This window comes from Mercenaria mercenaria, chromosome 2, assembly GCF_021730395.1.
Source record: "Mercenaria mercenaria strain notata chromosome 2, MADL_Memer_1, whole genome shotgun sequence".
NCBI lineage: Eukaryota > Metazoa > Mollusca > Bivalvia > Venerida > Veneridae > Mercenaria > Mercenaria mercenaria.
This window is the reverse complement of record NC_069362.1, coordinates 68,608,598-68,633,194: the sequence shown is the minus strand read 5'-3', so window position 1 is coordinate 68,633,194 and position 24,597 is coordinate 68,608,598. Positions and strand designations below refer to the sequence as shown.

The window sequence follows — 24,597 nt, the reverse complement described above, 5'->3', positions numbered from 1 at the left end:
CTGTAGGATGTGTCTGAGCATTAGATAGTTTGTTTTATCACGCAGTTGATATATAAATAATATTAAGAAAACAGCAGACATTCAATCATAATCATGATTACCTTGTCTATACACGCAAACAAATGTAAACATTTGTCATATATCAGGCTGTTTCATTAGTGTCATCATACCGATTAAAAGTTCAGATAGACACCAACATCAGGCAAATAAACTAACAAATCATTGTTTATTTAACCTGGTCCATCATGCAATTTGAGCAGTGCCATTTGTTATTCGAAGGGGTGTCACTGAAAATTTACTGACTGAATAGCGAACAGTGAAGACCATGACCAGCATGCACGGACGTGCAGGGCGATCTCGGTTTGCGCGGGATCACTTGCCGCCAGCAGGCAAAATGTTAAAGATAAAAACTTTGAAGTACCTAAGACTAACTAATTAGCTAGCTAAATGCATCGATTCGGAAAACAAGTAATTTGATTTCGCCAGGAATAGTCTCTAATATAGCAACATAAAATGCAGAGCTAAAATCAAATGATCTCTTAGTTATGTTGCTCATGGGAATGAGAATTCGTTATTTAGCCAGAATTCCAGTCAAATAATAATAGTGCTAATAAGCAGTAAAGTAAGGTGATTTTGATAATTGTCTGCCTTTATTTTATGGATGTTTTTACTGTAGTACTCATTTGACATTTGTTATATCTTCTTGTCGCCAACAATTTGTAGTGTGGTATAAAACGTACGAAATAAATGCACAATAAAAACATAGTCTTTCGCACCTACAGTGCCATAGAGTACTTTTATAGTTAATCCTGGATATGTATTTAGGACTACCATGATTTAACTTTTACCATTTAAGACAAGTTATTTTTAATGAATTAATTAATATTAGCCCTTTAATTTTCCCTATCGCACACTGACTTACGCTACTTATCTCATCCGTTTTTTATTTCAAGATATCGATTTATTACACATGACCGGAAGCGACTGCGGTTACAATGTAAACAAAACATTGCTCAGAACTGAATGAGTTAAATTATATTCGTGTAAGAGGAGCTAGGTGTTTTGTCGACTGATAACATGAAGAGGGCAAGGTACGGTTTTGTTCATTTTCTTTGCTGAAAGCAGATTTTAGGACTAATTAGAGTCAGGTCGAGTTAGGCATTTCATCCTATTTTGGAGGCCGGGGAAAGGGAACCACAGGAAACGTTACGCTACAGTACTGTACTAATTTTGGCATCAATTAGACCTACATTTTAACAAATCATGTTTGTAGTATCTGAAGATTATCGCAGTCATAACTAAATTGTTGTCTAATTGTTGTCCAAATGCCCGACTGTCTATGTAGCAAATGACATAATTACCCGCCTGGAAGCTTAACTATGGTAATCTAATCTTAGCGGACAGTAAAGTGTCAAAATGAGAGTGTTTTTGGCTGTTTTAAGCTCGACCGAAATTTCAACAAGAGGTCCTAAAAGGTCCAAAAACGCTCACCTATCTAGTTTTACTCCCAGATGACCAAATTTCACATTAACTTTCATGAAAACGAGCCAGTCTCTGGACATTATTCATCGATATTTGTCTCACTCTGTAAGAGTATTTACTAACAATATTTCGTGTAAAAAATACTTAAAACGTGACCCAGTGATGCTCTGCCTCAGGTGAGTTATTGGATCGGTCGTTGTTCGTCGTGCGTCGCCTGTCGTTTGTTCACACTTGGCTTTTGTTAGTCCCAATCCGTGACTCTAGTTACCTCCCCTGACGACATTCTGATCAAGATCGAGTTAAAATGCAACCTCTATAGCATACAAAAGCCTAGTCCAGCTCGTGACGTAATTATCACTTTCATTTCATTTCAAACGTTCTGATGAGTTTTTATGTATATGGGGCAAAAATGTATTCTCTGGAATGTGATTAAGATTTTTTTCTGAGATTTAACATTGTTTCTTAGCTTCAGAACTGAGTAATAATTTTGTTCTATATTTCATACATTCAAACATTATGACTGTTGTTCATTAAGATAAGGTAGTACATGTGGCCTCTAGACAGTTAAAGGTGTTTTCTATGATTCGGCCAAATGACCTAGAAATTATTCTTAGATGACCCTGTTGACTAATACTAGTATTTAAATAAAAGACAAATTATCTGACAAAGTTTTTAAAGATCTGTTTCTTTGGTAGTATGATAGGCCTACATAGGATTTAAAAAGGGTAAATGAAAGCCAGTTTTTGGGAGTTTCAGAAGATAGGCTAATGACAACATGTAATTTATTTAATTTTAATCATTTTAAAACGAGCCCTTAAGGGTTATTATAACACTTTTTGTGACGGAGAAGGCCCTGAAAACGAATTGTGAAGAAGACAGTCTAATTTTGATGCATTTGTTCACAAGATGACGAAACTTGTATACATGTAATTCGAACATAATTTATGTACCCCCACTAACTTTGAATAAAATTTCAATCTTTTTAATGACAACTTTTATTAGTCTGAGCCTCAGTGTGATAAATTTTTCATGTTGTAAGCGTAATTTGGAGCCATTTTCTTATGTAAATTCCATCCCTTTTGTTTTTTAAACAATTTTTGAAAAGATGATTTGTACAAAAAGCATGGAAAGATGCTGCAATCTCCAGATTACTGTCGAGCACATATATATACATCTATATCATTCGCTCTACACACAATCCTGAACTATTTTCCGACACTTCTGTCATTATTGATGCTGTAAGGTGGTATGAATAAGATACTGCACAGACAAAATAGTTTGTCCAGAGTATTTGAATGACACACGCTTGTAAAATCCATTTGGCTACAGCCTTTCCACTGCAAACGGGAGCATCATGCAGTTTTGACAACTCGAGGGCTGAGCGCGAAACTATTGTATCTTGTTCTTTATTTATATACAGTTACAATAGTTTCGCGCTCAGCCCACGAACTGTTAATTTCAAAATCGAAATTTTTTAAATTATTATATCGGTATTGTAAACGGTTGTACAAGAGAATATAAGCTCATTGACCTAAACAATAACATTCCGCCTGGCAGCAAGGATAATATGCCATGCACAAATTTCAGACCACTAGCAGAAAGATCATCGCCGCGCTTTCAGGTTAAATGTTTTTCTAATAACAGGGTCTGTTTCGTGTCCGGTCAAGAACGCTGCCATCTACTGAGGGATTACTTGATTACTAGACATAATGTGACGTGTCATGCGCAACGCCTAGACCTCTAGGTTCAATGTCAACAGAGCTTTTTAGCTCGACTATTCAAAGAATAGTAGAGCTATTGGCCTGTGCGTCGGCGTCCGCGTCGGCATCCCGATTTGGTTAAGTTTTTGTATGTAAGCTGGTATCTCAGTAACCACTTGTGGGAATGGATTGAAACTTCACACACTTATTCACTGTGATAAACTGACTTACATTGCACAGGTTCCATAACTCTATATTGCTTTTTTACAAAATTATGCCCCTTTTTCGACTTAGAAATTTTTGGTTAAGGTTTTGTATGTAAGCTGGTATCTCAGTACTCACTAATGGGAATGGATTGAAACTTCACACACATGTTCACTGTCATGATCTGACATGCACTAAGCAGGTCCCATAACTCTACTTTGTTGTTTTTTTTCTTCAAAATTATGCCCCTTTTTCCACTTAGCATTTTTGGTTACGTTTTTGTATGTAAGCTGGTATCTCAGTATCCACTAACGGGAATAGATTGAAACTTCACATACTTGTTCACTGTCATGATCTGACATATAATGCACAGGCCCCATAACTCTGCTTTGCAGTTTTACAAAATTATGTCCCTTTTTCGACTTAGAAATTTTTGGTTAAGGTTTTGTATGTAAGCTGGTATCTCAGTGCTCACTAATGGGAATGGATTGAAACTCCACACACTTGTCCACTGTCATAAGCTGATATGCACTATGCAAGTTCCATAACTATGTTTTGCATTTTTCATAAGATTATGCCCCTTTTTCGACTTTTGTCTTCATTCAGTTGACAAGGCTGTTGAGTAGTCGAGCGCTGCTGTACTCCGACAGCTCTTGTTACTTTTTGGTCTATAGCTCTGTTCCCATAATGAGGTAACATGTATTGCGTAAAATCAGATACACACACACATAGGTCAATGGTCATTTGTTCTTTATTCCTGTCAGGACCGTTAAGGGATTTTAATATTACTTGGTACACTTTGAGGTAAATGGTCGATAAGGTTTCTTCATGTCCAGTCCATCATTCTGATATCTATCAAGGGATTATGATATAACCTGGCACAAGTGTTCCGCATTATGAGACGATGTGCCCTGTGCAAAGCCAAGACTCCTAGCTCACAGGTTAAGGTCACTGATGGAGGTCAGATATCAATAAAGTTTTTGTGTCCGGTCCATAACTATGCCATCCATTCAGGGACTTTAGTTGTACTCGGCAAATTGTTCCCCATAATGAGTCGACTTTTCATGCGCAAAACAAAGACCGCCAGCTCATAGGTTAAAGTCACACTTCAGAGTGGTTTTTAGCTCGACTATTCAAAGAATATGTAGAGCTATTGCACTCGCATATTCGTCGGCGTCTGCGACCCGATTTGTTTAATATTTTTTAAGCTGGTATTTAACTAACCATTTGTGCGGATGGATTGAAACTTCACACACTTATTTACTGTCATGTGACTTGCAGTGCACAGGTTCCATAACTGTTGTTTTTTGTTTTTATTTTATTTTTTTTGCTGTTTTACCTATTAATGGCCCATTTTTCGACTTCGACATCTGGTTAATTTTTTGTATGTACGCTGGTATGTCAGTACCCTCTGATGGACATGATCTGACGTGCACTGTACATGTTCTTTAAATCTACTTTGCACTTTTTCAAATTTTCAAAATTATGCAACTTTTCCGACTTCGAATGTTTTGGTTGAATTCTGTATGTAAGCTGGCATCAAAGTAGCCACTAATGGACATTGTGATGATCTGACATGCACATTACAGGTTTCATTACTGTTTTTTGCATGTTTAAAAAATAATGGTCCTTTTGGACTGTAGTGTTCGTTCAATTAACTTTGAAGTGACAAGGCTGTTGAATTGTTGAGCGTTGCTCAATGTCAGTCACTGTCCATACCTTTGTTACCTAGGAAGAGATTTTAAAACAACATTACAAAAATGTTTTTCATAATGAGACGACATGTCTTGCCCAAAACAAAGACCCCTAGCTTAAAGGTCAAGGTCACAAATGGAGGTCCAAGGTCAGTATACAATCTTTTCCTGTTCGGTAATTTACTCTGCCACCAGTCAAGGGATTTATATATTATTGGCACGAATATTCTCCATAACGAGTCTACTTGTCTATGAAACACACAGACCCCAAGTTGAAAGGTCAAGGTCACATTTTGAGATCTAAGGTCACAAATGGTATTTTCTTGTTTGGTCTTTAAAACAGTTTAGGTTACATTTCTTGTCCTGTCTGTGGCCTTACCATTTACAGATATTAAAATAACTTTGTATAAATATACAACATAACACGCTCGTGTGTTATACGGACCAAATAGAAGAAAATGTTGGTGTATTAGGCAGAGACTTACCCTAAGCCCTCTTCACACAAGGGAAACAATCTAGAGTGAAATTGTTAAAATGAGCACCGTTTGTCAATCATAATCCTGTCCATGTTATACCAGTGTAAGAAAAAAAGTAAGCTACCGTCGATTTAGTTTCAGAGTGCCGTAAGTACATTTTTGGCAAATTTGAGATTTTTTCGGCATAAGATATGTCTCTATGACCTCTGTTTGATGGTGAATTTGTGGCCTTGTAGAAATGACATAAACAGGCTAAATTTTAGTTCAACAAAGCTCTTAGTAATGTAAAGTCAATGACTCACAAATCTTTAAACGTCGTTTTCCAAACATATCAAAAAGCTAGTTACGGCATTACGCTATGTTACCTGCTATACATGATAACACAGTCATGCATCTAACAGTCCTGAAATTGTTTTCTTTGAGTTTCTCTTATTTATAGATATTTTCCCCATTCTTTGGTGCATATATATGGGTAGTAGAGATCATTCTGTCTCCAGCAACAGCTTTCTCACCATATTTTACCTTATGAAATTCTTTGGGTTTTAACATTTAAAAAACCATCTGTTTGTTGACAAATTTTACCACAAAAATGTCACATTTTCCGCTAGGGCATTAAATGATTTGATCTTTACATATTGTTTTTTTTCAAAGTGCTGATCTTTACCATAATTGCTTCTTATTATGCATGATTTTTTCGTGTCTAAAGGTAAAAAATGCATGCTTTTCATGAGATACTATGTACATAGCCACCTAAGCCTACAATAAAGTTTTAGCGGATGTGTCTCCATTTTTTTTCATATATTTTACCCAGGATCATTTTTAAGCTCAAATAACTCTTTTTCAGAAAATGATATCTGAAATATTTTTTTAAAACTGCGTACTTTGATGCAGTCAGCTACAATATATCTAATACCCAAGTCACACATACGGCGCGGATAGCTACGTCTAGCCACGGAAAGAAACGTAGTTATCCATATCGATCCATACCTGAGTCGTACCTGAAAGTAGTAATCCGTATCAATCCGTACCAACACTTGGTCAAAACGTATTCAAGACTTATCCCAAACCTGCAAGTTTCTCCAACTTTAAACATAAACAAAAGTTTGAGCGATCCGTAGCCATATGTCCAACTTGGTTGAAACTCATTCATCCATATTTAAACGTACTAAAATGTAGTTATCCGTACTGAAACGTACTTTGCCGTATTGATCCGTAGCTGAACGTAGTTATCCGAGGTTGACCGTACGTAAGCGTAGTTCAACGTAGTTCACCGCAGACCCGTCCACGCGCCGGGCAAGTTGCCAGGCGCAGTAAAACGTAGTTCAACGTAATTACGGTAGTACTTATTTGCGTCCTGTATTTTTTGTTCCCCGTTTCTCACCATTTTCCCCGTACTAAGACGTACTGCTCTCCGTATTTATCCGTGTCCGTCCACTACAGACCAATCCCATCCGCACCGTACCTCAACGCAAGGAGGTATACGTATGTGTGACTGTAGCTTAAAATACATAGTGCCTTCCAGAACTTTGTGTTTTTAGTTACAATGCCTAAATCAGGGGAATTTGTAGTGCATGGCAGTAATTCAATGGTTTATTTTTCCTCGTGCGGTCATTTGCTGTTTTTATTACACAAGATAATCTGAACACATATAAAATATGATAAGTGAAATGCAAGCAAAGATGCACTTCATTTACAGTTTTGTCATCTATTTACAGAGTTAGTAACCCTAGCAACTACTTATACCTGAGTCCGGATGATATACGCTTCTCCCAGGACACTATCGCAGCCACATTTGCCAACGGAAAGGCCATCGGGAAAACTTTAGATGCACTTGTGAGAATGGAAGTATTTATAACAGAAATTCCACCCATCTCTGTAGCTAAGGAAAACGGTGTCTTTTTCACAAGGTTTGTACAAAGTTTTAGGTAGATTTTGTTTGTTATGGAGAACGATGTTTTTCAAAAACAATATTTCTTCATTTTTACGTCTCTGTCAGTGTTTTACACGAGTAATTTATCAAAGAAAGTGTAATAATGATGTAATTATGTTATTTAAAACTGCTGCCCAGAACCCCAGAACCACCTACCCCAAATGAATGTAAATTAACACCTTGGAGTGTTTTTGTCAATGTTCAAAGAGTATATACACTGTATAGTAATAGTATGGTTTATGAACGTAGTTTGGATTCAGTAGGTGCGACTTTAATGCATTCAATTGTGAAACAGTGAAATGTCGTTAATTCAGTGCAAAAGCCCTTTTTGTCCAAAAAAGTGTTTTTATCAAAGTTTGTAGCTTACATAAACTCCTACTCTTTATCAAATACCTAAATAATTCCTACTTTTCTCCTACTTTTTGCCATACATGTATTTATTAATATTTTTCTCCTACTTTTTTGGCTGACTGGAAAGCCTGTAGTTGCGCCATGTCCATCGTTGTCTGGCGTCGCCCGTCAGCATAACAACTTTTCTGTCAAGAAAGAAGTCATAATTTTGGCCCAATCTTAATGTAATTTGGTCAGAATATTTGCCTTATTAAAATCTCAAATGAATACATTTCCTGGCCAGTCTCTTCATACAGAAAAACTTGTTAATACTCTAAAGGACACATTTTCAAAACCTAGGACGCTATCAAAGAAACATGGTTACTATAGAAACACTAGAGGCCACATTTACGATTTGATTTACACGAGATTGCTTCTCTTTGGGTCAAAACCAGGTCACTAGGTCAGATGATTGAAAAAAGAGTCATATTTTCGCCTAATTTATTTTTATAAAACGTTTTAAAGTTTTTATCTCTGAAATCTACGTAAAGCTTAAAACTGGGAGTCCTTGGGTCAAAAACTAGCTAGGTCACTAGGTCAAAATATAGACTCCGCTACGTGACAGAAGTGTGAGTCTTGCAAGTAATTAAAAGGTGAAATAATTATGTACGGTCTTTTTTCTTTTCATAAATCGTGTCAAATTACCATTACTTACATATTGGTCGTGAATGCAATACTTCATTTTGTTATGGTGAATGTTTTTGATAAGACAAAACTTTGTATTTCAACGTCGGTGCATACATGAAAAGTTAGAGTGGGCAAGAAAAAGTCCCTTACATCTTTAACCTCTAAGGTCCCTTTCATCTTTAACCTCTAAGATAACCTTAGCATTAACAGTGTTGTATCAAATTGTTCGTCGGCATTATTGACCCTGTATTACTTTTATGTTCTGCATGTTTAATATATTTCAATTGAACAATTAAAAAAATAGCGATGATGCACGATTTTTTTTTTCAGGAACAACCGGCGACTGTGGGTGTACAAACAGCTGGCTGCGATGAACAGATGTAGTTTTATCCCTTGTATCAGAGCACACTTTGTTCCAAAAGAGCAGTTAACGACGGAGATCGGTGGGCATGAAATTATTGTACGTGGTGACCATCACAGTGAAACATTAGCACAGTTTAATGTCCAGAAACGTAAGGAAATGTTGAAGAAGATTCGCAGCAAGCAAATAACAGACGATGTCCCGCGTGGGACATTTAGACCGAGATTTGAATTTATGAATGATTTGAAAAGGAGAAAAGTGAAAGGAAAAAGAAAACTAGCACCAAAGCCGGAAGTTCTGAAAGAAACAAAGAATCAAACATCCGTCGGAGACATACCGGCCTCAATAAACACTTCGCAAGACGACGAGGTTGAACCAGTGACAAAAGCTAGAAAAATAGATGAAAACATAATTTCGGGCAATCCGCCAGAGTTGGAGGAAGTACCCTCTTCAAAGGATGGATCTAACGACGAGTGTGATACAAAAACAAATGTGAAAAAGACCGAGGAACTTGCGGCTGAAGCTGTGGATGTGACTGGCGATAAAATTGATTCTAAGGGAGACAAAGGTGATAAATATGACTTTCAAAAACATGCCTTTAAGAAACCTGATACAGACTTTGCTTCAAATAAAGAAGTAAACAGTGATGAACTTAGCAAAGACTGGGTTGTTATTGATCAAACTGGTGACAGTCCTAGGGATGATTCGTGTACCATTGATATCAAGATAACAGATAAACAAACGGATACAAATCTGTTTAAATTTACAGCTGGCAGCAAACCTAATTCCATTTCTAAAAAATCCGGCGCTGATAGAGCAAAATCTAAATTATCAAAACCGAAAAATCGTAGAGGTCGTGGAAAATCTTGTTATCCTGCGAACAGGCGCGTAAATCGTCGTGGGCTTGGTAGGGGAGGTAACAATGAAGTTTCAAAATCACCGTATAGTCAGCCTATCCATTCGAGTCCAAATAATTTTGTTCAGCCACAACGAAACCATTTACTTCCACTACCCTATGTTGGAAACGTTAATTCACAATATAAGCGGGATATTAATGCGTACGGAGGCAATCGCCTTAGTTATACGGAATATGGACAGTTTGATAACCGTGTCCCTACAGACCGTGAACAGTATGGTCACCGTGTCCCTACAGACCGAGATCAGTATGGTCACGGTGTCCCTATAGAACGTGACCAGTATCGCCCTACTGTACATTATCCTGGGCACAACGAGTATCTCGAGGGTTCATTCGATGACCACATGCTACATTGCCATAGATATTAGATTCCCTTTGACTTTAGTCCGCTCTAACGGAGTTGTATTCAAAATTGTTTCGTTTCAGTTTAAAATGTCAACATAGGGACAGCTCTCTATCAAATTCCTTGCAATATATTCTTTTAGAATTATTCTGATTAGTTAGGCGTACGTTTGTTTTTATCTCGACTATTCAACTTGAAGAGCGTTCACTGAAACCATTTTGTCATTGTACGCATCCACGTCACGAATGAGGTTAATGCACGTTAGCAGGTGTCCCAAACACTACTCAGGAAAACGCTTTCAAACTTCATACATTTCAGTAATATAATTAGGTTGCCTCATAGTGTTTGTGCGGTCAGCTTATATATCTGCTCGGCCAGATAATGTATCTGTGTGGCCAGCTTGTATACATGTATGGCCAGTTTATACATCTGTGCCACCAGTTCATATGTCTGTGCTGCCAGATTGTATATATGTGGCCAGCATATATATCTGGTTGGCTACCTTGTATATATATGTATGGCAAGCTTATACATCTGTGCGATCAACTTGTATATCTGTGCGATCAGCTTATCTGTGCAGGCAGTTTGTTTATGTGTGCGGCCAGCTTACACATCTAAGCGACCATCTTATATATCTGTGCGACCAGCTTATATATCTGCGCGACCAGCTTATATATCTGTGTAGCCAAATTATATATCTGTGTGGCCAGATTATATATCTCTGCAGGCAGCTTGTTTATATGTGTGGCCAACTTATACATCTGTGCGACCATCTTATATATCTGTGCGAGCAGCTTGTATATATGTGTGGCCAGTTTATGTATCTGTACAGCCAGCACAGTTTATGTATCTGTACAGCCAGCACATATCTGTGCAGGCGGCTTGTTTATATGTGCGGCCAACTGAACTTGTGTATCTGTACGGCAATCTTATATATCTGTATGACCAGGTTGTATATATGTGACATGCTTATACATCTGTCGGGTTAGCACATATCTGTGCAGCCACCTTGTATATATGTGCGGCAAACTTATATATCTGTGCGGTCAGCTTATATATATGTATGACCAGCATGCGTGGCCAGCTCATATGTATGTGCGGCCAATTTGTATAAATGTATGGCTAGCTTATTTGTCTGCCTGTTTTGCACGTCCGTATTACTCTGTTTTCGCCCAAGTTTAATCTCTGTCACCTTAATTTTGAAATTATTGACAATAATTTGAATTCAATAAGTCTACCTCAAGAGTACATGTGATATTTAAGCACCATTTACACCAAAAATTATCATAGAAATGAGCTACTTGTTTTGTTTACTAAAAAACTTGTTAGGTCATGCATTGTATTACAGTACAGTGTTTTTTGTAAGATATAAAAATACGATGTAAAAGTATGATTTTTATAATGTTTACAGATCTATTAGTTTTTAAACCAGGTAGCCAAAGCAAAACAGGCATATTTCTGTGGTAACAAAATAGAAATGATGTAAAAATAAAATCTAGTACCTATCATCGTAACTGCAGCAGTAAACTATTTTCATGGTAATGTATATCCAGTTTGTATGACCCTTTATCGTACATAACGGAGGTTCTCCGCATTACTCACAATATTGAGAAATAATTCATCTATATGCATGTAATTTTAATGAAGCTTGCTCTCAAATATGTTTGCAATACCAAAAAGTGTGAGCGGCGTCCTATCGTGTCTGGCAGAGCGTCTCTGTACTGAAACTTTACTGTATACAGAATAGATGTAGAATAATTTTTATGTTAAATATTCTATTCAGAATACATGAAGACATAACATTTAAAAGAGACAGTAAGAGTGAGGTCTAAGTGAGTACCAAAATACTTAAGTAATGAGATAAGTTGGCTGGAATATACATAAAGAATATATGTAAATTGTTTATCATAGTTCATGTGCATTGCATGTCAATAGAAATAGACATTTTAACAACAAAAAGTTACATTATTAAGTATAGAAGTACGTCTAATAATTCAAAGCAGGAATTTTTCTTAGTTAAGTTCTCGGGCTGTTAACAGGAATGTTTGATGATTTAATTAATCTTCAGTATAATTCTCGTAATTTTCCTGACATTGTTTTTGTCGGCAGCAATACAAGCAATACAATGTATTTCATTTGTAGAAGTGCATTACAAAAGTTATTAAATTCGGTTCTGTGTAACTATTTCTTTACTTTATACATTTTGTATTTCAACCAGTTTGTTTGTTGCCACTACATACTAATTTGTCACAATAATAAAAATCTGTCTGTAAAAATTTGGGGAATAAACTTGTTCCATTCATGAGAGTTGTATTTAATATGTATCATGATTGAATTGTTGAATTGTTAAAATGAATGGTTAAAATATTTCTTACCTTATTCCTCCAGTAGGTAGTAGTTCTAAAGTGTTATTTATGGAAAAAGAAGTTATACAATTAAACATTTCGTCCAATGCCGATTTCGGATAGAAAACGGAACTAACTCCTCTTACGCCGAAGCGAGTAGCTTTTTTGAAATATCATTACAGACAAAGCTGATTGTTGTGCAAATTTTCTATAACAATAGTAATGAGTAAGAAGTTTAAACAAATGACCATTATATTAATATGTGTTCAAGGAGTGCTTAACCCTTATCATGCTAGACACGATTGATCATGCTTTGTGCCCAGTGTAGGTCATGATCAGCCTGCAAACCCGTGCAGTCTGATCATGATTTGCACTGTTCGCTATTCAGTCAAGCACCGCTTTCAACGCTGTTCAGTCAAGCACCGCTTTTAATAGTTAATGGTTCTGCCCAAATTGAAAGATGGACAAGCTCATTGCAGAAATTTAGCAGGTAAGGATTAATATATGAAAGATTTTCGCTGGAAGTATTTTTAACATATGATTTTCCTATCCTGGTTACGCCACGAAGAATGAGTTACTTTAGCATTAGTATACACATAACAAGTGAATTTAGTATTGCGATCCAGTACAGTGTCTCCTACTGGAACGTCGTTGCTCAATTGCTGAAGTCAAAGTAACATTATACCGAGTTAACAACAGTAGAGTTTTGTTAGCTTTAAAGTCACAGGTGATATTGTACTTCCAGTTTGTACTTTTTGCCCAGACTTCAGAGAGTTTCTCTAGTTTCCCCTAATCCATGCATGTAATTTTATGACCATTTAATGGACATTAGTTAATCAAAAGCTGTTTATTGAGACAAGGTGCTATTGTCTAAGAAACCACTGCATGGCTATCCTATCTGCAGAAATAAGACTGAACAGATACATGATTTTATAATTTCTTTATTCACTTGTTGAAAGATTGCAACAATGATGCACATTTGCTTTCCAGTCTGTCTGAGAACAGAATGTTGAAAAGTACATGTATATGAATTTAAATAGTATTTCGATGTAAATGAGATGTGAAACCAAAATTTGTAGTCCTGTTTGGCGCCATATAACCTATACTGTGTTGGTGCGCCGTAAAACCCAAATAAAAAAAATAGTTTTTCATTTTTTAATTCTTTATAAACACATCACTGTTTTTAAAAGTAATCTTAACATCATAAATTTATCTGAAGGCAGCACAAAGTTACTGGAATTATAGCTGTAAAAAATATAAAAAAAGGTTTTACGGATAAAAAACTTTGAGTGCATGGTATGAAGTTTTATGGTACATCCAACTTCATTTGCACGAACTCAGAACGATCGAATAGCCTGCTTTGCTTGAACTCCACCTTTGGTCCTTATAAAATCCCTATCTTCATATGGTATACAATCAATGTGATTGTTTTGACTAAGCATACAACTGAATTTTATAGCAATTCCATACTTTCCTTAGACAATTGTTTAATGCAGTACATCATGTTTCTCCAGTAAGACTTACCTAGACTAGCCACTAGACTGATAATAAAGAATTTGTCACAAAATTTCAATAGTAATTATGTCTCCCAACACACAGTGGTGCGGGAGACATATTAGTTTACTCCAGTCTGTGTGTGTGTCTGTGTGTCTGTCTGTCACAAAGCTTCTCCGCACTCTACGTCGAACATTTCTCATCCGATTTTCACCAAACTTGAACAAAATGTGCTTGACTATGAGACCTTGGCCAAGTTAAATAACTAGCCAAATCGGTCCAGGCATCTTGGAGTTATGGCCCTTGAATTACCAAAAATCGGCCTTTTTACTCCTGTCCGCACTCTAATTCAAACATTTCTTATCCAGTCCTCACCAAACTTGAACAAAATGTGTTTGACCATGAGACCTCAGCCAGGTTTGATAACTAGCCAAATCGGTCCAGGCATTTTGGAATTACAGCCCTTGAATTTTTGAAAAATCTGCCTTTTTACTCTTGTCCGCACTCTAAGTCGAACATTTCTCATCCGATCTTCACCAAACTTGAACAAAATGTGCTTGACCATGAGACCTCGGCCAAGTTCGATAACTAGCCAAATCGGTCCAGGCATTTTGGAGTTACAGCCCTTGAATTACTGAAAAATCGGCCTTTTTACTCTTGTCCGCTCTCTAAGTCGAACAGTTCTCATCCGAACTTGAACAAAATGTGTTTGGCCATAAGACCTTAGCCAAGTTCAATAACTAGCCAAATCCGCCCAGTCTTTTTTGATTTATGGCCCTTGAATTACTGATTGGATCCACTCGTCCAGACCATCTAATTGGATCCACTCATCTAAGCCATCTAGAGACACTAGACATTTTTCATAGGGGCAGTTGTGGGAGACATGTGCTTTCCTCAAAAGCATCTCTAGTTTTTCTCTTATTTTATTTGATGGTGAAAATGCCTGTTTTAGAGATTTTGACAGAAAACTAGTTGTAATATCGATATTGGACATAGGGTATAGGCTAGACTAGCACCTAGACTATGATATATCTTTTTTACATTTTTATGATTGAATATAGTAAACTGAGCCAGTCTATATCCTTTGTCCAATATCATTCCTCTGTGGAAATCTCTAAAATAGGCTGGCTTTTGTCTCTATGAAATTGAATTCGACAAAAAAAGGAGAAAAATGTAGAAATATATTTATTATCAGTCTAGTGGCTAGTCTTGGTATAGGTTGGTTACATACACAATTTTAACAATGAAAATTAAAACAATATATCATAGTCTAGGAGATAGTCTAATTCTTACCTAATTATATTTGAAATTCAGTTGGTTCGAACTACCTATGGTTCGAATAAATTTCCATGGGCCGAGCAAGTTGGAGCACTTGACAAAGTTGGACTGTACTATATTTCGCTGAACAAATATTAAATCATATATATTGCATTGTTTTCTGTCCTAACCGGGAGGCATATAGTAGTCGGACCGGCAGTCCGTCCGTCCGTCCGTCTGTCCGTTTCCGAATGATGACTAAAGAGTGCGTAAGCATATTTATAGGCGTCAAACTTCAAAGGATAATTGCCTGTGGAAATTAGTGGATCCCTATTTGTGTTGGTGGTCAGTTCGTCAAAGGTCAAGGTCGCAGTAATATTGAGACTGAAAAAGCTTTCCGCTCGATAACTAAAGAATACAAGCGTCAAACTTCATAGGATGATAGCCTGTGGTCAGTAAATGGTCCCTATTGTTTTTTTTTTGTTTTTTTTTGAATAAGTAAGTAAAAGGTCAATGAAACGGTTTCCGATCGATAGCAAAAGAATGCATTGGCCTACAGGCGACAAACTTCATAGTCTGATTGCCTGTTGTTAGAAGATGAACCTATCGTTTTAAGGGTCAGAAAGTCAAAGGTCAACAGTGACAGTGACCTTTAGACCGAAAATGGTAAGTGAAGAACGCTGCGGTAGACGAAACTCCAACCTGGTTGACAGATTATCCTATTGAGTTTGAGGTCGGTTGATCAAAGGTGACGAGCAAAATCATGGTGACCTTGACCTTGATCTGGAATTCGGTTTTCGTCTATAACTGAAGAACACTTGTCATGGATTCCCTGGATTCCCTATTGAAAACTAGAGAATGCTTTGGCCTACAGACGTCAAATTTCATAGGTTGATTGCCTGTGATTAGCATATAACCGCTATTGTTTTTGGGGTCAGTGGTCGATGGACAAAGTTATTGTTGGATGTGTGTTTTATTTTAGAATAAAAATAATCAAACACGTGTATACAGTCATTGAAAAACATGTATTTATTTAGGTAATTGCACGCAAAGAAATTTACAATCCAAGGAAGTATGAGCGGCGTCCTATCGTGCTTGGCACGGCTTCTCCGCTCGACTGAAATAAAAATTAATCATTGTATGCAAAACCCATGTGCAAAATGTTATACGTTTGTAACAGTCGTGCAAATTTATTTGAAGAGAACACTCATTCATTTGGAGAGTGTAAAATTGAATTCAAGACAAGTTGAAATAGTTTGCGAGAGTTTCTTTGGTCAGACGTTTCGTATATGGAATATTTTTTTGTCAGAGTAGTATCTTATTAATGTGAAAATCATACATGTATGGCTACTTGCTTGGTTGCGGTTGTGTGTGAGACTCGTAAACATTAACGTCCTATTACCAGCTAAGTAAAAGAGCGTGTCTGAAAGCCCGAGAGAGTTTTAGTAAATAAAACTAACGTTTCCTGCGTGAACTCGTGGAATAAGCAAAGCTAAACCATTAACTGAATCTTAACTTATGGTAAACAGTACTATTTTATCTAAATAATTATGTCTGGAAAAATTGTTCCGTACATATCAATTGATTGAATGAGAGTTTCGGTGTTTCCAGACTATTGCTTTTCTCCTGATCATCCCATGAAAAAACGCACATTTGTGCAAAAAGAAGGGTTTTGTCAATAGAAACGATACTAAGTCCACAGTTCTTTTAGTAGGGTATCATTTTTTCTGGCACAGAAATATTTCAAGAGTTTGCAACATTACAAAACTCGATTATTAATGAAGGATGTGAATGCACTAGTCACGTGGTTTTGAGAAGTGGGTCTGCACGACAATGTACCGGGAATAAGAAGGCACTTACAAAATGAGGATTGAACTCTATTGCGGCTTCACAACCTTTTGGTGGAGCGTTCAGGTTCTCTGGGGCACTCAGTCCACCAGTTATGTTCAGGAAATGTGAATTCTGGAGGAACAGGCCTAGAAAGAAATAATGTACATGTATTTTCAAGTATGTAGTGAGAAAATTTCTGGGACATTCAGCTGGTGCATTATTTTGTCCACAAAGTCTGTAAATGAAATATTTATATTCAGTTTCATTCAAGACTGTTTCTGTGTTCACGACTATACTGTAGCTGTTGTGTTATAACTCCGATATTTACTGGTTATTATAGAGTATTTCTACAAAACTGACAAAAATCATCTATTAATAGGTGTAGGAAAAGTTTATATGATCAAAAAAGGAATGTCAACATGGAATGCCATATGCCCGCACACTCGACACTGAAAATTCTTGGTAGAATACTAATATCATAAACCCAGAATGAGAACCAACACCCGGATAGATAGATAGAAAACAGAGTATGTTGCGCATGTCCACTCAAGGTCGCTGATGTATAATAGCTTTCATGTGAATTGGATATGTGAACGGAAATAGTTGTAAACATATTGTAACGTCAAAAAAAGTTATAAATGAAAAAAATAATTAGAGATGAAAGAACCAACTAGATGCACATGTCCTTTCCTACCAGTTTTACTTGTAATTTCAACTGTAGATAAAATATTGTGTAAAGTCAATAAAAAAAAATCGGGCATTAAAGATTTAACCTATATGCATTACTATATAGGTCAGTAGAATCTTTTTTCTTCACTTTTCATAACTTCTTGAATAATGTTAAGTTTAATACGAAAGTGTATTTTACCAATTATAAAAAGAAACTGGCAAAATAAAAGTTACAAAAAAAAAAAATTCAAAAAATCTTACAGATACATGTTTGCATTTGCATGTAAATGTTGCTTTAGTGCTTACTAAGATATCATGGAAATTTTATTACAGTCAGTTTACAAATAATGTCAAAATTGAATTACTTTTAATTATTTGGTGTCAAAGTAGCTTTACAGTATACCCAATCTCAGTCAACTTTAATTATTAAGATATTTTGAAAATTCAAAAAGTCCCTGTTACCGCCCACTAAGTTCTTTAAAATGATTATAAATACACACAAAAAAACATCGTCTTGATTAAAAGAGAAATCAAAGAAAAAAACTTGTCTCTGAAAAGATGGATTAAACACTAGGCAAGTCTTAACTTACTTCCGTCAAGTGATCCTCGGATAGTCTCAACCACTGGGACACAACTGTCAGATGTTAGAGAAATGTAGGCGACCACACCTCCGAAATCGAGACGGTATGTGTCTACTGTCATAACATTGTCGCCTAGACCGACTACGTCTTTCTGACCGACAACAGTGGAATTATCTGAAAAAAGAAGCTCTTGTTTCTAAAGCAACCCGTCTCCGGATGGACATCAAAGTATGAAATTATTTATAACCATGCTGACACGTATATGAAGTATCTTAAATAACTATTCGAGTTGATACTGCAGTGTAAATTTTAAGTGCAAGTCCCATTCATTTTAGAAGCGATAAAACTGTAAGCGTGTACTGAATGTGGAATCTAGTATTTTTATTTTCATTTTTATGACGTATTGGAATTGCTTCAAATATATACACTTAAGAAATAATTTATAGCAAAAGAGTGCTTTAACACTATTTATGCACGATGGGCGGTAATACGTCGGGCGTAATACTTTCACGAGGGCACAGCCCGAGTGAAATTATTTGTACGACGTATTACCGCCTGAATGTATAAATAGTGTTAAAACACGGTTTTGCTATAAATTATTTCAATTCTAATATGCCTTTAATCTAAAACAGTAAATAAAATATAGTAACGCTCTTTCTTGGTCGCAACAAAAACTTTGACGTCACCACACGTTAACGTGACGACATTCTAGCGTAAGCGTGTTTTAACAGAGACAAGCATATTAGAATATATATTCTAAAATGCAGCAATCATGTCTCTTTCATTGATAAACAACGCTATACTGTATATTTACCTGGGATACATCCTCCAAAATCTTCTTTCCTTCTGTTAAGGGCATGTTTGTAACATCTGCCCTGGTCATTGATGATGTATTTAGTGTTCTGAAGAAAACAAATATGCGAAATGTAAACATTTTATAAATTTGACACTGTTCATCACAAGGTGTTCGAAATTATTTTGATTTAAAAATTTGCTATATTTTCAATATCGAACTGGTATCTGGCCCACGTCATTAATTAAGTTATATATACTTTCTGTTAAGCTTGATATTAACAAACATGGGAAGTATTTTGCTACTGACAACTAATGAAAGACAATATATAACTAACCGAGTTATAATCTAAAAGCACTCCGTATCTTCTTTGAACTGTGTTCCCAATGGTGATGTACTCGTATTGTCCAATCTTGCGGTTCACAGCATCAAAGGCCATTGTTACATAACCCTAAATATGTAAAAAAAAAATTGTCATCACATAATCCTTAAATATCAGTCATCACTTTACTCTAGTATAACAATTATCACATAACCTTGAGATAACGATCTTCATTGATTTTCAACAGCACAGATAATCCAGGGTGCTCAACCCACGTGACTTTTGAATACCGTACAAACGATGAAAACGTCCCTATTCAGTTGACATTTTTCCTATATACTTTCCTTGAGATAAAGAGCGAACGTCGAATATAGCAAAATGAGCTTTCCTCCGCACAAAGAGTCTGCCATCAGTTCTCAGTACTTTTCTAAAACACTAAGTACTGACGCGGCAAACGCTTTGAGCGTAGAAAAACACTCATTTTGCTATATTCGATGCCCTTTATGTTATGAAACTCTATCAACTAATAAGGAAAGTGAAGGCAAAATGTTACCTAAATCGGTACGTTTTAACCATGTGCACGTTATCCAAAAGTCACGTGTGATGGCCACAATTTCTCAGACAAAGATCTGAAAACTGCAATCCTGATTAAGCTACTATTACGAATTAGAATTTATGTTTTAAATGTTTAATACAGAAAATAACTTATAAACAATTATTGAGAACGTACAAATTATTCAAAAAATTTAAAAAAAAAAAAAAAAAACGTAGTCAAAATTTACAACATTTCAACGATTGCCTTGGTACTTTTGTGAATTTGACAGGTCTGTGAAAATTCTACTTTTTAGGACAAACTTATTTCATTTCTACAAATCTTAGTTAAAAACACTGGAAAATCGAAATATGCATTTAGGAACAGAAACAGTCTGAAAGAGGAACTAAGTTGTGTGTGTGTGTGTTTTTTTTTTAAATAAATGATACAAGTGAACTTACCGTTGAGACTATAGGTTTTCCATTATGTACGATCGTGGTCACGAAAGAGTGTGAACCCTCCCATTGCGGAGGAACACAACAGATAGAGGCCGCGGCAGCACTGACACACGCAAGTAGAGCTACAATAGAGTACATGTTTTCAGGCTAAGGGATCAACACTAAATGATTTGCAAGGATATTTTCTACCTGGTCTTTTACTGTTGATATATATCTTCACACCAAAGATAACGGATAAAAATATAGGTCATTTGAAATTTTATTCTCAGGGGACTATACAAAAAGTTCCAGTTTCATCTATGCTGGAATACCTCTTTTAGAAAATAGGACGCTTTTATCTCGTAAACATTTTGATGACGGGCGTATAAAACGTATATACATTGTTATTTTATATGTTACAAACAAAAATTCCATCGATGAAACAATTTAGATACAAGATGGTTTTAATGATTTTTGCACTTGTTAACCATCCCTCATGTTCCGTTGATCCCTTCAGGAGCCCCTGTACTGTAATAGCACGGAGCACTGACCACCTGACATTTTCTACGATAAGTGATGCTAGTTCACATAGTATGACACTGATAAAAATCTCACAGATGGTCCCGTGTCATTTAATATTGATTACTGCCAAACGATAAGAATTTTGAAATTCTGTTATTGCAAAAGACGAGATAATAATTATATGATTAAGTTAAGGTAATATGCTCCACCTAACGAAAGTCAACGGACCGTTATGAAATTTTGCCGAATCAAAATTGACGATATTTCCGATTGACTGGTATTTTTTTTCATTTTTCTGTTATTCTCCATTTTGCTGCTGTAAATCTTCAAACATGACCACTAACGTCATTTTTTCAGCAGAGCGCAAAATGACGTATTTGACTAGTTTTTCGATTATCGTTTTTATATACAACTAAAATACGGCAAAAATTCTTTATTTTCAAGTTTATATTAAAATTATCTCTCCAATGATATATAATATGACATGTTTATTTCAACGTCACATCAGAGGCAAACGATTTATGAACGCAAAACATGCAAAACTGACGTCGAGCTTTACCCAAAATTTTGCGTGAAGACGCCTATATTTCAGAAACTGTCAGATAGTTTTTTGAATAAATTTGAGCATGCGTGCAAAATTTCAATCACTATCGATTCCGTAAAAGAAAAATTGGGGTCACCGTTTTAGATTTCGCTCTATTTACCGTGGCGCTACCCCTACCCCCAGTAAAAAATAACAACGTTTTTATACATATTTCGTAAATTTTCATAAATTTTAATTCCGTTTCTTATTCTGTTAGTGAATATAATGCTATTAAATTCCAGTAATGATAAAAAGAAGATATGATTAAATGAAATTATTGAAATAAATGAATAATTTCAGGAAATTGCTCTCCTATACATGACACAGAAACACATAGAGTCCTTTTTATTGAAACAGGATATAGGTATCGGTAAAGTGCATTTTAGCCGAAAGTTGTATTCACCAAGAATACGCTGATTTTTATTTGTAGTTGCAGCTTCAATTCTTAAGCAAACTTTGTTTAAATTTAATAAAATTAAAAACATTTGTCAAAACGCTAAAACCTTAGCAGAAAAGTGAAGCACATCAAATGTTAAAGTTCTAAGCAAAATGTTTGTAGTCAATCTTAAAGAGATTCTATTACCGGATATTTTGGTGTTCTTCTTAGACTTCGTTAACTTTTAAATGTATGTTCACGCAGGTATGCTTCATGCCAGTACTGGATATTTCCATGTCAGTGTATTTTTATCTTACTTTGGTATTCTGTCGAACGCATGATAGGGACAAAAGGAACCGTTCTAGAAAATAATTCTGCACGTGACTTGTGTGCACAAACCGTTATCTGGAGAGGAAACAGGTACAAGTTCGAACTATCCCGCCGGAAGTTCAGTTTGCCGGTTCGTTTGAGGTAAACAAGATAAAATGGTTTATAAGAAAACGCAGAAGACGGTGCGGTCTTAATAAAAATGCAGTTATTTCGATACATGAGTGCAGTTTTTACATAGGTTCTATTAAAACAATAGATTATCGGGGCTAAAAGTGCAGTTTGGAAATATAGAGACTGATTCTTTGTTCTTACACATTCTTTTATATATTTTAGTTGCTTTGTCATTCATGCTACTACAGTGACTATTCAATATCTGTCACTTAAACGTCAAAACATAAATGAGCCGCGCCATGAGAAAACCAACATAGTGGCTTTGCGACCAGCATGCGCATCCGCGCAGTCTGTCTGGTCAGGATCCATGTTGTTCGCTTTCAAAGCCTATTGCAATTAGAGAAACTGTTAGCGAACAGCATGAACCATGACCAGAATGCGTGGATGCGCAGGCTGGTCTGGGTCCATGCTGGTCGCAAACGCACTTGGTTGGTTTTCTCATGGCTTGGCTCAAATGTTAAGATCGTCATCTAGATTGACTACACCGATGAAAGTTTGCGTCTGATATCAGGAGACGTAGGTTCAAACCATACAAATGCCACAACTTGTCGGGATATATAGCACATGTATGAACCTGCGTCTTCTGATATCAGGCGCATACTATCCTCGGTGTTGTTTGTAACATTTGTTTACCGGGATATATAAACAACAAGTATTTTGTTAAAGTACTAAACATTAATCAAAAGTACCACGAGCGAAACTTTGCAGTGTGGACGTCTTGGAGGTACATGTGATTCTTAACACCCTAAATAAACTTATGGGACAAATTCCTTTCTCTCCTCATTAGAGTACCGTATGCGTAATCTAAATTTCTGTAAACTGTTTCTATGTAAAGATGGAATCATTAACTGCGCACTCTTCGAAATACTATATAGAGTGCACAGGCACTCAGGCAAAATTGTCTGTAATAAAACATGTCTGTTTGTCATGTATAGAACATTTTCTAGAAAACATTCATCTGTTTGAAAAATTTAATAAAAAAAAAAAACGTCTTCATTTTATCATTATTGTGATATCATTTCATTATATCCAACAGCAGAAACTGATATTATTTCATTATATCCACCAACAGAAAAAGACACTGAATTTGAATTAATGGAAATTTACGAAATAAGTATGAAAACATCGTTATTTTTACTGGGGGTAGGGGAAGTGCAACGGTAAATAGAGCGAAATCTAAATCGGTGACCCCTATTTTTCTTTTAAGGAATCGATAGCAATTGAAATTTTGTACTTCTGTTGAAATTTATTCAAAAAACTATCTCACAGTTCTTAAGATATAGGCGTTTTTACGCGAAATTTCGGGTGAAATTCAACGTCAGTTTTACGTATTTTGCGTTCATAAATCGCTTGCCTCTGATGTGACGTTGAAATAAACATGACATATTATATATCATTGGAGAGATAATTTTAATATAAACTTGAAAATAAAGGATTTTTGCCGTTTTTTAGTTGTATATAAAAACAATACTCGAAAAACCAGCCAAGTACGTCATTTTGCGCTCTGCTGAAAAAATGACGTTAGTGGCCAAGTTTGAAGATTTACAGCAGCAAAATGGAGAATAACAGAAAAATGAAAAAAAAATACCAGTCAATCGGAAATATCGTCAATTTTGATTCGGCAAAATTTCATAACGGTCCGTTGACTTTCGCTAGGTGGCGCATATTACCTTAAGTGTTTGATAGTAATGCACTTTCATACCATGCTCGTCTACTTCTAATATTCAGACACTTACATTCAATCTTTGATATTCAGACACTTACATTTAATCGTAATATTCCTGTGTTCACTCTCCATACATCTGTATTCGCTCTTCATTCATTTATATTTACTCTTCGTACATTTGTATTCTGTATTTGAACATTCGTTTTAATAAAAACGTAATTTATATTGTGTATTTTTCATATGTTTGTTATAATTTATCATTTATTAGTGATTTGTAGTGCATACATTTTTATCTCAATGTAATTTCCAAATTGTTTATTTTTTATTTGCATACAATGATTCATATACATGTGTTTCTGTTGCATGAAAATTACCTAGTTATAGCCAAAGCAAATCCACAAGTAAAAAAACTGCACATATTTGCTTTTATAGAATTCGATCAGGTTTAAACATTTCTTTGGGCGCACAAAAAATAACTCACTAAAGTCGCATTTTTTTCTGACTCCATGGCGCCTGTTTTCTGCCGTATCGACTGGCGTGTTTGCGGGTATTAATATGAGATTCTT

The 24,597-nt window shown here is 35.8% G+C and overlaps 2 protein-coding genes across 2 annotated transcripts; one reads left to right on the top strand and one right to left on the bottom strand.

Moving 5' to 3' along the window:
- Positions 1-957: 957 nt before the first annotated feature.
- LOC123564200 (uncharacterized) lies at positions 958-12,425 on the top strand. The gene is made up of 3 exons (XM_045357577.2): positions 958-1,091; positions 7,272-7,463; positions 8,834-12,425. The coding sequence occupies exons 1-3, from the start codon at positions 1,078-1,080 to the stop codon at positions 10,146-10,148; spliced, it is 1,521 nt and encodes a 506-aa protein (XP_045213512.2). The 5' UTR covers positions 958-1,077; the 3' UTR covers positions 10,149-12,425.
- Positions 12,426-16,225: 3,800 nt separating this feature from the next.
- Positions 16,226-20,603, bottom strand: LOC128555201 (uncharacterized). The gene is made up of 6 exons (XM_053536840.1): positions 20,408-20,603; positions 19,430-19,543; positions 19,114-19,201; positions 18,309-18,473; positions 17,080-17,195; positions 16,226-16,336 (listed from the first exon to the last, which is right to left on the bottom strand). Exons 1-6 carry the CDS (start codon positions 20,540-20,542, stop codon positions 16,277-16,279), a joined length of 678 nt encoding a protein of 225 aa, XP_053392815.1. The 5' UTR covers positions 20,543-20,603; the 3' UTR covers positions 16,226-16,276.
- Positions 20,604-24,597: the final 3,994 nt, after the last annotated feature.

Coding starts and splice junctions, on each gene's coding strand:
- LOC128555201 (XM_053536840.1), bottom strand. CDS start 20,542: ATGTACTCTATTGTAGCTCTACTTGCGTGTGTCAGTGCTGCCGCGGCC. Junction 18,474..19,113: donor TTTTGGAGGATGTATCCCAG/GTAAATATACAG, acceptor TTCTTTTTTCAG/ATAATTCCACTGTTGTCGGT. Junction 16,337..17,079: donor TAGAGTTCAATCCTCATTTT/GTAAGTGCCTTC, acceptor TTTTTATTTCAG/TCGAGCGGAGAAGCCGTGCC.
- LOC123564200 (XM_045357577.2), top strand. Junction 7,464..8,833: donor AACGGTGTCTTTTTCACAAG/GTTTGTACAAAG, acceptor TTTTTTTTTCAG/GAACAACCGGCGACTGTGGG.